This window comes from Rattus norvegicus, chromosome 3 (assembly GCF_021556685.1).
Source record: "Rattus norvegicus strain SHRSP/BbbUtx chromosome 3, alternate assembly SHRSP_T2T, whole genome shotgun sequence".
NCBI lineage: Eukaryota > Metazoa > Chordata > Mammalia > Rodentia > Muridae > Rattus > Rattus norvegicus.
Window position 1 is genome coordinate 10,408,695 of NC_141536.1, and position 13,555 is coordinate 10,422,249.

The 13,555-nt window shown below is 52.2% G+C and overlaps 1 protein-coding gene across 2 annotated transcripts in view; it reads left to right on the forward strand.

Annotated features, from left to right (window-relative positions):
* Window positions 1-8,104: 8,104 nt before the first annotated feature.
* Olfm1 (olfactomedin 1) overlaps window positions 8,105-13,555 on the forward strand; it is a 37,611-nt gene continuing 32,160 nt past the window's right edge. For both annotated transcript variants that reach the window (NM_001429603.1, NM_001429604.1), the window contains 1 exon segment: window positions 8,105-8,579. In NM_001429603.1, the coding sequence (NP_001416532.1) occupies window positions 8,514-8,579 (66 nt within the window). In that variant the 5' untranslated portion in view covers window positions 8,105-8,513.

The window sequence follows — 13,555 nt, forward strand, 5'->3', positions numbered from 1 at the left end:
TCTCTCAAGCAAATTATTTTTAACTTTTAACTTAAGCACCAAGAGGACCAAGTAAAACTCTTTGACGAACAAAGCAGTTTCATGATTTTAAACACAGTCGTCAATCCAAGATTTCAAACACAGTTGTCAGTCCAAAACCAAAAACGAAACAAAAGCCAAAAAGACACTTGACAATACCACAGAAAACAAACCAGACAAGCAAGACTAAAACAAAGCATCCTTGACCAAACTGCAGCTTAACCTTAGCTGCTTCTGGGGTGAGACGAACCATCTGATTTTACCTCCCAACAGAATTCCAGAGTATTCCCTTGCCCTAATATCCGTCCAATGGTCCACCATCAAAGACAAAGGGATTATCACAGTCTGCCCCATGGCAAAGAAAAAGAACACCAAACACAGAAACAGAATACAGACAACAGACACTAACAAGTCCAAGCACACTTGTCCACGCCTATACTTAAATAGGCAGCCGAACGCAACCTCTGACGGAGTGGGATTTTTCGTCCGCTCCCACCTAGGTAAAAGGAGCACTCTGTCTCCTTTGTTCCAGAAAACCACAGTCAGGTCCTCCTGACTGCCCACAGCCAGGCTCTCCCGGCTGTTCTCCGCCCATGGAACGACTTCCAGGGGCTGCAGCTTGCGGGCTCTGGGCGTCCCCCCTTCCACAGCCAGAGGATCTTTACGGATCTCTGCACAGGCAGCTGCACAGAGTGGGATTCCACATCCACTCTCCTCTCCTACAGAGTGGGATTCCACATCCACTCTTAGGAGGCAACACTGAGTGGGATTCCACATCCACTCTTTTTTTTTTTTTTTTGGTTCTTTTTTTCGGAGCTGGGGACCGAACCCAGGGCCTTGCGCTTCCTAGGTAAGCGCTCTACCACTGAGCTAAATCCCCAGGCCCCACATCCACTCTCTTAACACTGAGTGGTACTAAGACACACATATATACACACACGGCAGAACCAAAACAGAGACATACAGACTGACAAATGCGGCGCCGCTCACACTCACACTCACACAAACATCCAACTCACCTCCAAGGGGTCTTTGGAGTCTGGGGTGGTCGCGCAGATCCCGGACGAGCCCCCAAAATGAAAGATCCCCGAAGAGAGACACTTTCTAAAATCGTGGGAAATCGTGGACCCCAGACACAGAGAAACCATTTTGGATGTAATAAGCAAAGGCGAGGTTTATTATGGAGATCTATTATGGGGATCTCCGGGTCGACACGTATCCTGCGCAGGAGACAGAGGTGTCGACCCCGAAGCTCAAAAGTCAGGGGTTTATATAGGGAAGGCTAGGGGGCTTGGCGCGGTTACACACAATTGGCTAATTTCTGGCGCGGCTATAAGTGATTGGCTCATTTAAACATGGCAGTGAGATTACAGCACAGCAGGAGAGTACGTATTGACTGGAGCATACAGGATTTTAGAAGCTAGGGGTGTATCAGGGTTTGAAGGACATCTGGTTAAGATGTGACTATGAGTAAGCTGGGGGAGGTGCCCTTCTGCCAGATGGTTAGAGTCAGTCCTGATAACTCGGGCTGGTTCCTGCATTCCTTTTCTTTATCTTTATGGTCTGTTAGTCCTAGTGGCAGGGCGGGGCTGCCTGGACTTGCTTTTCACAGTGTTTAGCCCTGAGTCTGAATTTTGAAACTTATTCTTTTAACTTCATATTTTTAAACCTTAAATCTGTATTAATTTTCCTTTCAAGGTGGTCAAGCTACAGGATCTGCTGCAGGGCTGGTTGTGAGGACTCTGGGAGCCAGGCTGAACCCGGTCAACCCAGTACCCAGAAAAGGAGGAGCAAACTCACCATCAGTGGGAATGGGAAAGAGCAAAACAGAGCTAACTTGGTGGGCTAAAGACAGGGGAGTGTGCAGGTATGAGAGGATGAGGGTACTGAGGGGAGGGAGGAGTACCCTCAGGGAGCACCTCAATCTTTAAAGATGGCTGGTTGGTGAGACCACAACTGGGGAGGGCTAGGAGGGCCTGAGGGCACAGAAGGGAAAGCTGTGCCCAGCACAGAAGCAGTCATGGCTCCATGGAAGGGGTGTCAGCCACTGTGGAGACATTACTGGTAAAGCCATTGCTAGATTATGAACAGCTCTGGTAACCTTATCCAGAGCCACCCTGAGAAGCAAGACTTGCCACCAGTGAGAATGGAGGAGTGACAACAGACTCAGCCAGCAGTGACCAGCCGCTCTGCACAAGGCATTAAGAGGTGAGCATGGCTGGGGCTGGCAGGAAATGGTGGCTCAGGTTATGTGTTCGTGCTGGCAGAAATAGAGGACAGGCGGGTGGGGACAAGAGGCTGGTCCACTGAGGAGGAAGTGGAAGAGGACCTCGATTGTGCTCACAGATTGGAGATGGGGTAGGGCATGAGGCTCCCCAGAGGGCTCTCAGTCTCCCCCACGGTGGGAGCAAGAACACAGAGTTGGGGCTGGAGGGGGTGAACTTCAGTGGGAAGGAGGGCAGAACGATTTCTAGGAGCACCTGAGCTCCTTGAGTTAGGAGGCCAGTGTGGTTGTAAAAATATAAAAATAAAATAATATATTGTCTTCTTTTACCCCGCTAGGTCCGCACCGCGGTGTCCCAAGATATCTGCTAGATATCTTGGCAGAAACACATCCCAGCCCCACACTTTTCTACACTCAAACCCACACATAAAAGAACACACAACACAATAATCTTAGATCCAATTGATAAGATACAATTGCCCACTTAAACATGCAAAACCCGGTACCATCCATCCCTTAGGAACATTAATAACAACCTGTAAATACACAGAGCAGAATGTTAACATCACCTGCCATGGCTTTTCACCCTCTCCTCTGTCCTGTCTCCTCTCTCCTCTAGTCTCCTCCTCTTCCTTCAAACTTCTCTCCCACCCATCCTTCCTTCTCCTCCAATGACAGGCCTCCTTCTATCCTGTACCTGCCCCTCACCTGTACTTTACAAATTCAATGGGGAGGTTCTGGTGAAGTCACCTGATTCCTGAGTACTGACTGGGCAGCTGTCCTTGGGGCGGTGAAATTAGCATCAAAATACAGATAACTTCACGGCAATCCACAACAGGCCTGAACAGCACAAGGCATCAAAGTGGGCTTCCTGCCTGCTCCACTGTCTACAAGCAGGGCCTAGTGGACAGGAAGCTGAGCTTAACACAGCTGGAGTGACCAGGAGGACAAGGAAGGTGGAGATTAGCAGGAGTTGCTGTACCGTTGTGCTGGCGGGACAAGAAGGGTGTAGAGGCCCGAAGAATGGCAGCATCCCGGGCCTTCCTCAGGCTGAGGGCCTGATAGGAGCACAGAGGTTGCTACTGTTTCGGGCCCCACCCAGAAGAAGGGCGAAGGGTTGCACATAATTGGGGTGATGGGCTGAATCTTCCTGACCATAACTCAATCCTGCAGAAACGACACAGGACACAAGCAGTGAGAGCAGACACCCCATCATTCCCCGATGGCTTCCAGATAGAAACAGCTGGTCGACATGTCCAAGTCAGTTGTCCTTGGTATGAGTCTGCCATTGGCCCTCTCTCCAGACTGCCCTAGGCACAGTGCCCATCAAATCGCACATTGCCAATAAGCAAATATCATTCATGAGACCCCACTCAACAAGCTTGCTCAGAGGAGACAGTGCAGAGTCCTGGGGATAGCGGACTGCATGGGGTACCCAGCTCAAGCACACCGTGTCACTGGGAAGCTGGCCATCTGAAGGCGCTGGTCTCTGCTCTGGTGGCAGGACACATCGAAGCCTGGACAGCTGGGAAGATTTCAGGCCCCATTTGCTAGGAAATTCGAAGAGAGGACAGGGAGTTAGTGCCGTTGCCTTGGTAACACACTGTCACGTTAGAACGAGGCTTAGTAGTAGCAGGAAGCCTGGCTTAAAGGAGTACAAAACATATCGATTTGCCGGGTGTCCTGAGGAGGCACACCAGGAAAGCTGGCTGGTCCATCAGGAAGACAGCGGGTGAGATGGTTAGGAAGCTAGGAAGTGGGGCAGACCAAGACAGCCCAGTGCTCGGTAGCCCTGGTGGCTGGGCGCCCACTGAGTCCTGTCTGAGGCAGCTGAGAGTTTCAAGGCTGGCACAGAGAGGTTGGGGCTGCCTGACATGGTAGCCCTTGAACCTAGGCTTTGCCAGACAGGAAAGCCTTGTATCTGGAGAGTTGCATGAGGTGTGGCAGCCTGGAAACCTGGGCCACGCTGAGACAAGGTGGATCCAGAAGCCAGTGGGAAGACAGGAAGAGGGACCACTGCATCTACCCCACCACAGAAACTGGGCCAATCAGCATACGCTTCACCCTTGATGGTGCAAGGTCAGAGAGGGGCAGGAGTGAACACTGGGGCCCGCAGAGAGGGAGAACTGAACACAGTAGCTGCTAGTCTTCATCACAGGACTGACAGTCCAAGTGAGCATGTGGGATGCGACCGCCATGATGTGAACTATGGGGTGGCCAGTGGCTTCTGCTCTGCTTACCTCTGTCCTGGCTTACATTCAGACACAGTGTAATGCCGTTGGCCTCTGTGTGTGCAGGTCCCCAGTCCACAGATGGAAAATAGCTCGCAGGAATGGGAGGCCGCAGAAGTGAGCTCAGTGATACATTATAATAACTGTTTATACAGTTTTACATTACACTGAGTATTAGCAACAATCTAGAGGCGATTTGACTGGAAGTATGTGGGAGGAAATTCAAGTATTATGCATCAATTAAAAATTAAAAAAATCCACAAATTGAAACAGGACTGGAGAGACTCAGCTGTTAAGAGCAGTTGCTACTCTTTCCCGAGGCCTTTTCAGGTGGCAAACAACCGCCGTAACTCTTAGGGGACCTGACCCCTTCTTGTGGCCCACCTGCACAGACACATAATTATAAATAATACAAATAAATTTTTAAAATTAAAATAAATAAAACCACCGGAAACATTGACTAAAATAAGCAAGGAGATTAGATATGCAGGAAAATTATACATTTACAGACAGACGGCATACCATTATGCCAAGGAATGCAGTTTCCAGATTGAATATACAAGTGACAGCCTCACTCTCCTCCCATTTCAAGCCATCCCGGAGTGCCAGGCAGGGCTAGGTGTTTGGCTCTCACTAGTGTCCTTGCTCCACCTGGCTGGCACAGAGTGGTGAACTGGTCATTGCTCTATTGGCAGGGATGGGAGGGATACCTAGGGATGACCAGCCAGGGTCACAGCAGCTCCTGAGAGGCAGACCTGGATGAGAAGCCAGGCCACGTAGTTGTAAAGACAACAAACTGTCAATCATCTGTTTATACGCATGGAAGAATGGGCATGCAGGGACCAAGTGGCGCCTCCTCAACGGTCCCAGGGTGGGACCATTGTAATATACATACACATACATTATATGTATATGTGTGTGTGTGTGTGTGTGTGTGTGTGTGTGTGTGTATTAAAGTCATACAATAAATGACCATGTCTAGGTTTGGGGTGGTGGTGGAGGGTGTGTGTGTGTGTGTGTGTGTGTGTGTGTGTGTGTGTGTGTGTGTGTGCATGTGGTTCTGCAATAGAACCCAGGGCCCTGCGCATGCTCTATCATTGAGGTACACCTTAGACTGTGTACATAACTTTTAAAAACCAGTTTTATTCAACACTAACACAGACTTCACATGGTTCTCCCATTCACAGTACTTGCTGTTCATCCAGGAGACCGGAGTTCGGTTCTCAGTGCCCACACCAGGGGGATCACAACCACCTGTGTGACTCCAGCTCCAGAGGAACCAGTACCCTTTCCTGACGTCTGCCTGGAATCTCATACACAGTACACACACACACACACACACACACACACACACCACACACAAACGCACACCCCACACACTACAAAAACACACACCTCAAACACACACACACCACACATAAAAACACACAAACACATAACACACACATACACACATGCTCACACATACTCACACACACAGACACACAGGCACACATATTCATGCACACATACACATAAATAAAAATACATCAGAAGTGCTCAAGTCAATGGTTTGGGGTCTATTAAATTATTATAATTTATTGGGATAAGAATGTGTCCAATATATAACATTTGAAGTGTACAATTTAGCAACTGGAATGAGTCAATGTTCTGTCCAGCCATTGCTTCCCTGTGTCTTCAAAACCTTTCTCACTCAAAACCTCAAACATGGCTTTGTTCTCAGTAATCATTCCTTACTCCTCTCCCTTTAGTCCTGGTAATGTCTAATCTCTTTCCTGTTCTGTGTGTGAGTTTATGTGTATGCCTGTACATGAGTGCTAGCATGCATGCATGTGTGTGCACATGTGCCTGTGTGCTCATGAGTGTGTATGTGGATGCGCATGTGTGTGGGGGGGTGGATAATCCTGGAGCTCTCTTGGTTTGACGGACCAACAAACCAAGGGATCCCCCTGCCTCCGCCTCCCTAGTACTGGACTACAGGCATAACCAGCTTCTTAGAAGCATGCTGGGAATCCAAACTCAGGGCGTGCTGTTCCAGCAGCAAGTGCTTTGCAAACTGAACCATCACCTCAGCTCACCTTTACTTTTCAAATTATACAACCATCTGGCCCATTTCTTGTCAACCGCACTCCATTTCTAAGACTTGAAAGCCACACCGGAGACAGGTGTTTACACTCAACGCCACAGCAGCTTTCTGCAATAGCCAAGAAGAGAAAACATCTGAATAATCCCTGAACAAGAGGGCAGAGAAACTAAGGTCCACTCTCATGACCACGCCCATTTCACAGCCACGCCCACCATAGTCAAGCTTCTTCTCATAGCCACGCCCAATGAAACACTTCTCTACAGTGACAAGGAAAGGCATTTGCTAGGTACTACCATGGGGATGACCCTCACCCAGCCAAAGAAGGACGCATGGTAAGTGACACCATTTTTGTTCCACTGGATCTAAAAGAGGCCACCTTGTGGCCCACTCAGGCTCCAAAGCGTAGAGCAGGCCTGCTTTCCTGCTAGCCTGTCCCCTGGGATTTGGACTGGCCCTTGCCAAGCTCCTGAAACCCGCACAGAAAGTCACACCCCATCTTGCTTGGAACTCCCTGAGTAAGTCCCACACCAGAGCCACCCCCAACCCCTCCCATCTACCCTACCCACCGGAGCCCACCCCCATCCTCTCCCTAGACATAAAAGCATGGGGCCACGTCCCCTCACACATCTCCTATTTGCTATTAGGGATTTTCTTTGTAGAATTCATTTTCCTATGACTGAAAGCAAAACAATGGGAGCGAATCATTTGAGACGCTTCCACTACCTTCAGCAGCTAAGCTTCTCGGCAAACACCTTGGGTACTCCTCCCCCATCGTGTACAATTTAAGTGGAAGACAAGCCTGGCCCCGAGACAAGCCCCCTACAGTCTAAGACTTTGGGTACAAGAAAATGAGAAACGGGTATCTCCGCTCGAGCTGCGGGACTCCAGGGCCAGGAGAGGGGACAAGGACAGGTTAGGCCCACAGGGACTTAGATGCCCCAGACCTGCTGGAGGATCCTTTTCCGGACCCTCTTGGGTGCTCCTCTCCTGAGCATAGGTATGTGGGGTAAAGAGAGTGACGACCCAAAGACAGATGCCACAACATGTGTATAACAACCTCTGTAGGTGCCACAAACACCAACATAGCTGAGACGCCCGTCCCAACCCGCTCCTGGGTATAGAACACAGCACCTCTCCCTGCTCACACTTCAACCCATTGCTACAGGGATGGGAAAAGGCCTCTTCCAGTCTCAGGTGACTTGACTTTGGCTTTCCCTCCCTGCTGCTTCTGGAAACATCCTTGTCACCCTGATGCTTAAAGGTCACCTAAGAGGGACCTGTGCAGCTTATGGGACCTGCCTCTGAAGATGTACTCCACCCAATCTGGACACCTCCTCTTTAATACTTCCCTGGGTGTCATCCTGTCACCACTCAGCTCAGTCTCCAGAGTGGGTCCTGGAGCTCCCTTTGGTTTAAGGCTGGCCAAGATAGACTTATCTGGCCCAGTTCAATTTCCCCCGCCTTTTTGATGTCACATCCTGTCCCAGCCTGCCTCCCCACCGGCCGCCGCCCTCCCTCCTCCCTTCTCCGCGCAAGCAAGGCTCACGGGTCCCTCAGCGCCACCCCCGCCCGCGCCCCTCACCGAGCAAACTTTTGGCATCGCTGCAGCCCGGGCGCGCCGCCGAGCTCCGCAGGGCGCGCCTCTCCGCTGAGCCTGGGCGCGCGGGGACCCGCGTGGCGCGCAGGGAAAGCAAGCGCAGCCCCCGCCCCGCCAGCCCAGCCCTGCCCGAGAGGCAGTCGCGCCGGAACCGGGACCATAAATATGCAGAGCGGAGGCTCAGCGCAGCAGAGCCCGCGCGCCGCCCGCCCCGGCTGCTAAGCAGGCGCCGCCGGAGCCCGAGCCGCGGCCGGAGCCCCAGCCCCAACCACAGCCGGGAGCGCGTCCACGTCCCCGCAGCCGCCGACCGCCAGCACCCAGGCCCTGCACGCTAGGACGTCGGAGTGGCCGCGAGACATGCAACCGGCCCGGAAGCTCCTCAGCCTCCTGGTCCTCCTGGTGATGGGCACCGAACTCACCCAAGTACGTGTGACCAACGCCATTTTCCTCTGCCAGGGCTACCGTGAGCCCGGCAAAGTCGGGGAGCTGTCCCCGGGGCTGGGGCTGAGGAGGGGACTGGAGTGCCGGCCGGCCCAGGGCTTGAGGGATGGGTGCAGACTGATATAGACTGGGTTTCCCCAGCCCTGGATCGGAGGGTTACAGCAGCCCCTCTCCTAAGACCACCTCCCTACTCCTGAGAAGTTCAGATGGCAAACTGGGGGCTTCGTTTTCTGGGTTCGGCATCTGGTAGGGAAGACGGAGGCGACAGCCAAGCCCCCAGGCATTCTTGCCAGCGGAGGTACCTAACTCCTGCCGCCCAACACACCCCCCTCGGTCGCCCGACTGTCCCTTTGGGAACAACGCTACCCTCTGCGCGGTGGGCATGGTGCCACTAAGCCCTGGAAGGGCAGCTGCAAAGCGCTCGGGTGCATTGTTGGCTGTCTGTGGAGGATTCGGGGGCTGTGACCACACGCGGCTAGAGGCATGAGTGATGCGCTATGTGCGTGGGGAAAGGCTGGAGATGCCCAGAGCTCATCTGTCCAGAACAATGTACCGACCGGAGTGTGTGTCTGGGAGGGTATTCTCCATTTTAAAATTGCAGCTTGGGAGGCTGTGAGCTTCCAGCTGGGAGGCCGCTTTGCTACTAGGGTGCTCAGGCTCGCAGGGAAGAGCATGCCAGCTTTGGGCTGCTCAGGAGTGACATTAAAATGCCCTTTGTGTGTTGCCACTGTGCCTTGGTCTGAGTTAAGGAACCCCCTCCCCGCAGTCAAAAGTCCAGGATGTTGATGGGCAGCCCACCTTTTGGTCCCAACCCTAGGTGCCTGGACCCTCCCTGCCTTTCCCTGTCCATCTCTCAGAATAAAACAGGAAACAAAAGAGAAGGGGGAGAACAGAGAGCAGTCGTGAGACCACGGGCAGAAGACTCTGGAGCAAGCTTCCCTTGTTCACCTAGAAGCCCTTGCTGGCTTGACTGGCTGTGTCCAGGACACACAGTTCAAACTCAACCTGACAGTGGGATTCGTTGCCCCACTTGCCCTCTGTGACTTTTGCCTGGAGCTTCCTTTACAGCCATCCAGTTAGCCCTAGAGAGGGTCTTTGTGGAACTCTGGGGAAGGAGTTTCCTTGGTCCCTCAGGGGAAAGAATGGAGGACAGTGCTGATTGGACATGGTGCATGGATGAAAGAACACACACACACACCACCACCACCACCACCACCACCACCACCACCACCACCACCATGCACACACCTGTGTTCCAAAAAGAGCCACACAGATCCTGCTTAGCAGAGTGCCAGCCTTACAAAGGGCAATGCCTTTTTCCCCAACACATCTTGTCATAAAGATAGCAGCATTTCCCCGGTGGTCTTGGAAGTGACTCTCCTCATAGACCCTTCTGCCCTAACGACTTTTTCCCCCTTCTGGGAACCCCTAGGCCTCAGTTGTCCAACCACAAAATGCTTTTCCACCCTAAATCCTCTACCTGTCTTTTCAAAGATCTGCTGTTATGGGGAGAAAACTTAGTTCAACTTCAGTTAGACCCTTTGTTTCTATGATGGTGTTTGCCCATTTGTCCTAACAGAGCCTGCACCCCAGCAAGGCCCTTCAACAGACCCCTACACACTCAGTAACCCCACCTCTGGGCTCCAGAAAGGGTTTCCTCCCTGCGGGCTACCTTCAGGACCATGGCCAGCGCCCGGAGCCCTAAGCCAACGTTTAAAGACACTGAAACTGTGACTTGCTTGCAGGTTCTTTCTTAGAAGCTGAGCCCTAAGATTCCTCACCTCTCCTAGCAGGGCCTCTGAAGTCTCCTTTTTTGAATCTTTCCTGGGAAACCTGTCACCCTGACAGTGATGGGATTTCAGCACCAAGTCTCATGAACCAAGATCTCTGAAATCATCCAACCATGTGGAGGAGTCTTGGAAGGCTCAGCTCTCTCTCTGCCTGGGTTCTGTGGTCAGGGGCCCCATTGGGATGGAGACAGGTGGCTCTCACAGTCAGTGGTGACAGCTTGAGATGGGAGGCTGGGCTGCACTGAGTCAGTTAGTCCCTCAGGATATTCATGCCTGGAAATCTGTTTTTTCAACCCTACTGTGACAAGAAACACGACTCAAACACCTTTGGGCCTCAGAAAGCATCTGTATTCCACCCAGGCCAAGGAAAGTGCTCTCCGCAGCCACATTTGCTCTTAGTTCTTCCAAACAGTGGGGGCCTAAGATCCCAGGATGGTGAGTGTGCACTGGTACAGGTGGGCACGGGAACCAGTCAGAGATGGATAGGCCATCCCCGCCCATAAGGAGGGCTGCCTGCGGGAACTAGGGAGGCAGGTGGGGGCATGGAGCACGTGCTGGGCCATCTGTCCTCTCAGCAGCTGGCTCAGGATGATCCATTCAATCAAATGCCAAGTACTGATTGACAGCTTGCTCCATGCAAAGCTGTAGCCCTCCTGAACTTTGTCCTCAGACAGAAGGCCGCTTGGTGTGCCTTTGTTCTATGGTTTTTAATAAAAAGCTGACATTGGTGCTCTTTGAGGGCAGTGTCAGTGACATCGTCCTGAGCCTCCCAGCGGGGCACTGGGTTGTTTATTGTAGCCCTGTTTTGGGGACATGACTGGGGCTCCCTGGTCTCTAGGCCCAGGCACAGCCCACCCCAAGCCTCGACTTAGATAGAAGTGTGATCTGTGGGAGCTGGGAAGCTCTGCAACAGTGACCTTGAACCACGGAGGTTGTTCGCATTAGTCACACTAAGCGCTGGGTCAGGTCTTTACCTCTCTGAGTCTGGCCTTCCATCTTTTTAGAAGGAGGAAGATTAAATGGGATGATCTCATCAACTCCTCTGTTATCTGTCCACAGCCAGCCTGCTCCATTTTTGCGCCTGCTCCACTCAGTAGCCCTTTTCTGTCACAAGCCTTCCTTGGCCACCAGCTGGTTGGATTCAGCTCCTTTCAGATCTGAGCTTATGGTGACACACAAATCCAAGTCCTTGTCACCATCATCTGAGGCAATACACTTTGTGGGAAATTTTGAGGCTCTGCCATGTCATTTAACACAAGAGTGGCTTGCACCAAGTGCTCTAGCTGTCAATGGGAGAAGCTGGGAAGAAGGATGATATCCCAGCTGGGGGCTAGAGTTGTTTCTGGGTGAGCCCAGGCAGGAAGCTGAGAAAGGAAACACAGGAAGGAAAGGGGGCTGCAGAGGCTGTTGTAGACAAAGGGCCCAGATCCCTTCTCTCCTGTATACCATGTGCCGGTGGCTGCTGGGGGCCAGCTCCTCATTAGCCACCACACCCAGCCCGGCATGGCTTCATTAACATGCAGTGCCCCGATATCCTAGTGAGGCCAAACCGGTAAATGCTTATAGAGCTTTCCCTCCTGCCTACTACTTCTGTGGCTGTTGCTCCATTTCTGTCGTTACTGAGTGACTTCTGTGCACTTAATCCTGGAGTCTGGTGGACCGTCACTGTAGATGCTTGCAGATACAAGTCTCAGCCCACACAGGGCACTTGGCCACACCTGGATAGTTCTGTGGATGGGACAGGGAGAGGCAGAGCGGTGAGGTGATGTTAACTTCATCTCCCAGAATGCCCTGGACACCTTGCTCATCTCCCCAGCCCCTCCCCTCACCCCTGCTCTTCATTTGCCTTGGTCACACAGAATGTGTGATGAGGAGGGTGACAAGGAGCTGGACAGGCAGGACTGGGCTCTTTTCCTACAGTGAGTTCTCAGAACTCACTCTTTGCACTACTCAGGGTGAGTGAGAGCTCTGAACAGGAATGCCCAGCTCCTGAGACACAGCACTCAGATACCTGGGCCTACCTTGCTCACAGGGAGGCTGGAGAACATGGGGGCAGGGGGAGATGAAAAGAGTACTGTAAATCACACACACACACACACACACACACACACACACACACACACACACACACACACACAGCAATTTGCTTCCCATTCCCTCTTCAGCCCTCCACAATCAAAAGCTAGTTAGTGGTTGTCTGCCTTGGGTAGTATTTATTATTAAGGTTATCAGGCTCTGCAGTCAGTATCAGCGTCGTCACGTAAGGTGATACAAAACTAATTACCAGCTACACTGAATTAGGTGTGCGAGGAACTGTGAGCCTGAACCGGCCTGATGCGGAGAGAAGCAGCTTGCAGTCTTGAGAGTGTGGATGCTGTTGCTATGAGGCTGGCGGAGACCAATAGCCACTGGCTAGTCCCCCCTCCAGGTGGCCTAAGTCACCACTGCAGTCCAAAAGAGGGTGGGAGATGGAAAGTAAAACCTCCACCTCCCCCTCTACTCTTTTTCAGATTGTCACAGCTAGAGAAGCTCCCCAGGGGCTCGGTGTGGGTAGGTCAGCCATCGCTAAGGGCTAACGCTGTCTGGGTCATCTTTCTATCCAGCATAAATAGGGGGACTGAGCTTTTTATACCATAGTGTCCCTATGACCTGGGGTGGCCTTTGTTCTCCATAGTGTTCTTAAGATGAGGACACTGGGGCTCAGGGAGGGAGAGAAACGTCTGTGGGGGCCCCAGATGCAGACCCAGCTCTGTCTGACACCCCAAATCCAGGTGTCTGCTAAAACAGAGAGAAAAATAAACAGCTCTGTGTCGTGAAGTACCTGAGAGAGGAGGTGCCGGTTGTGTCCCCAGGTCACACCAACCTCTCTGGTGCAGAGATGTGGGACAAGATGCTGACATTCAAGGGGAAGCAGGAACAGACAAAGGGTCTGAACCCCGTGGTCAGGGTTCCTGTCTTCCCACTAAGGCTGGGCCCTCGGGTGGGTCCTCTTGCCTGCAGAGACCCCAGGACATCTGGTAATGCATGCTGGGGCTCCTTTGCTCAGTCTTATAGCAATGCCAGGGGTCAATGAGAGTCCAGAGCTTCTTTGACATTTGTGCAGAATCTTGAGACACCAGAAATCACAAGTAGAACCTGGCCCTGTGGAACAGACGTCACCTACATGCA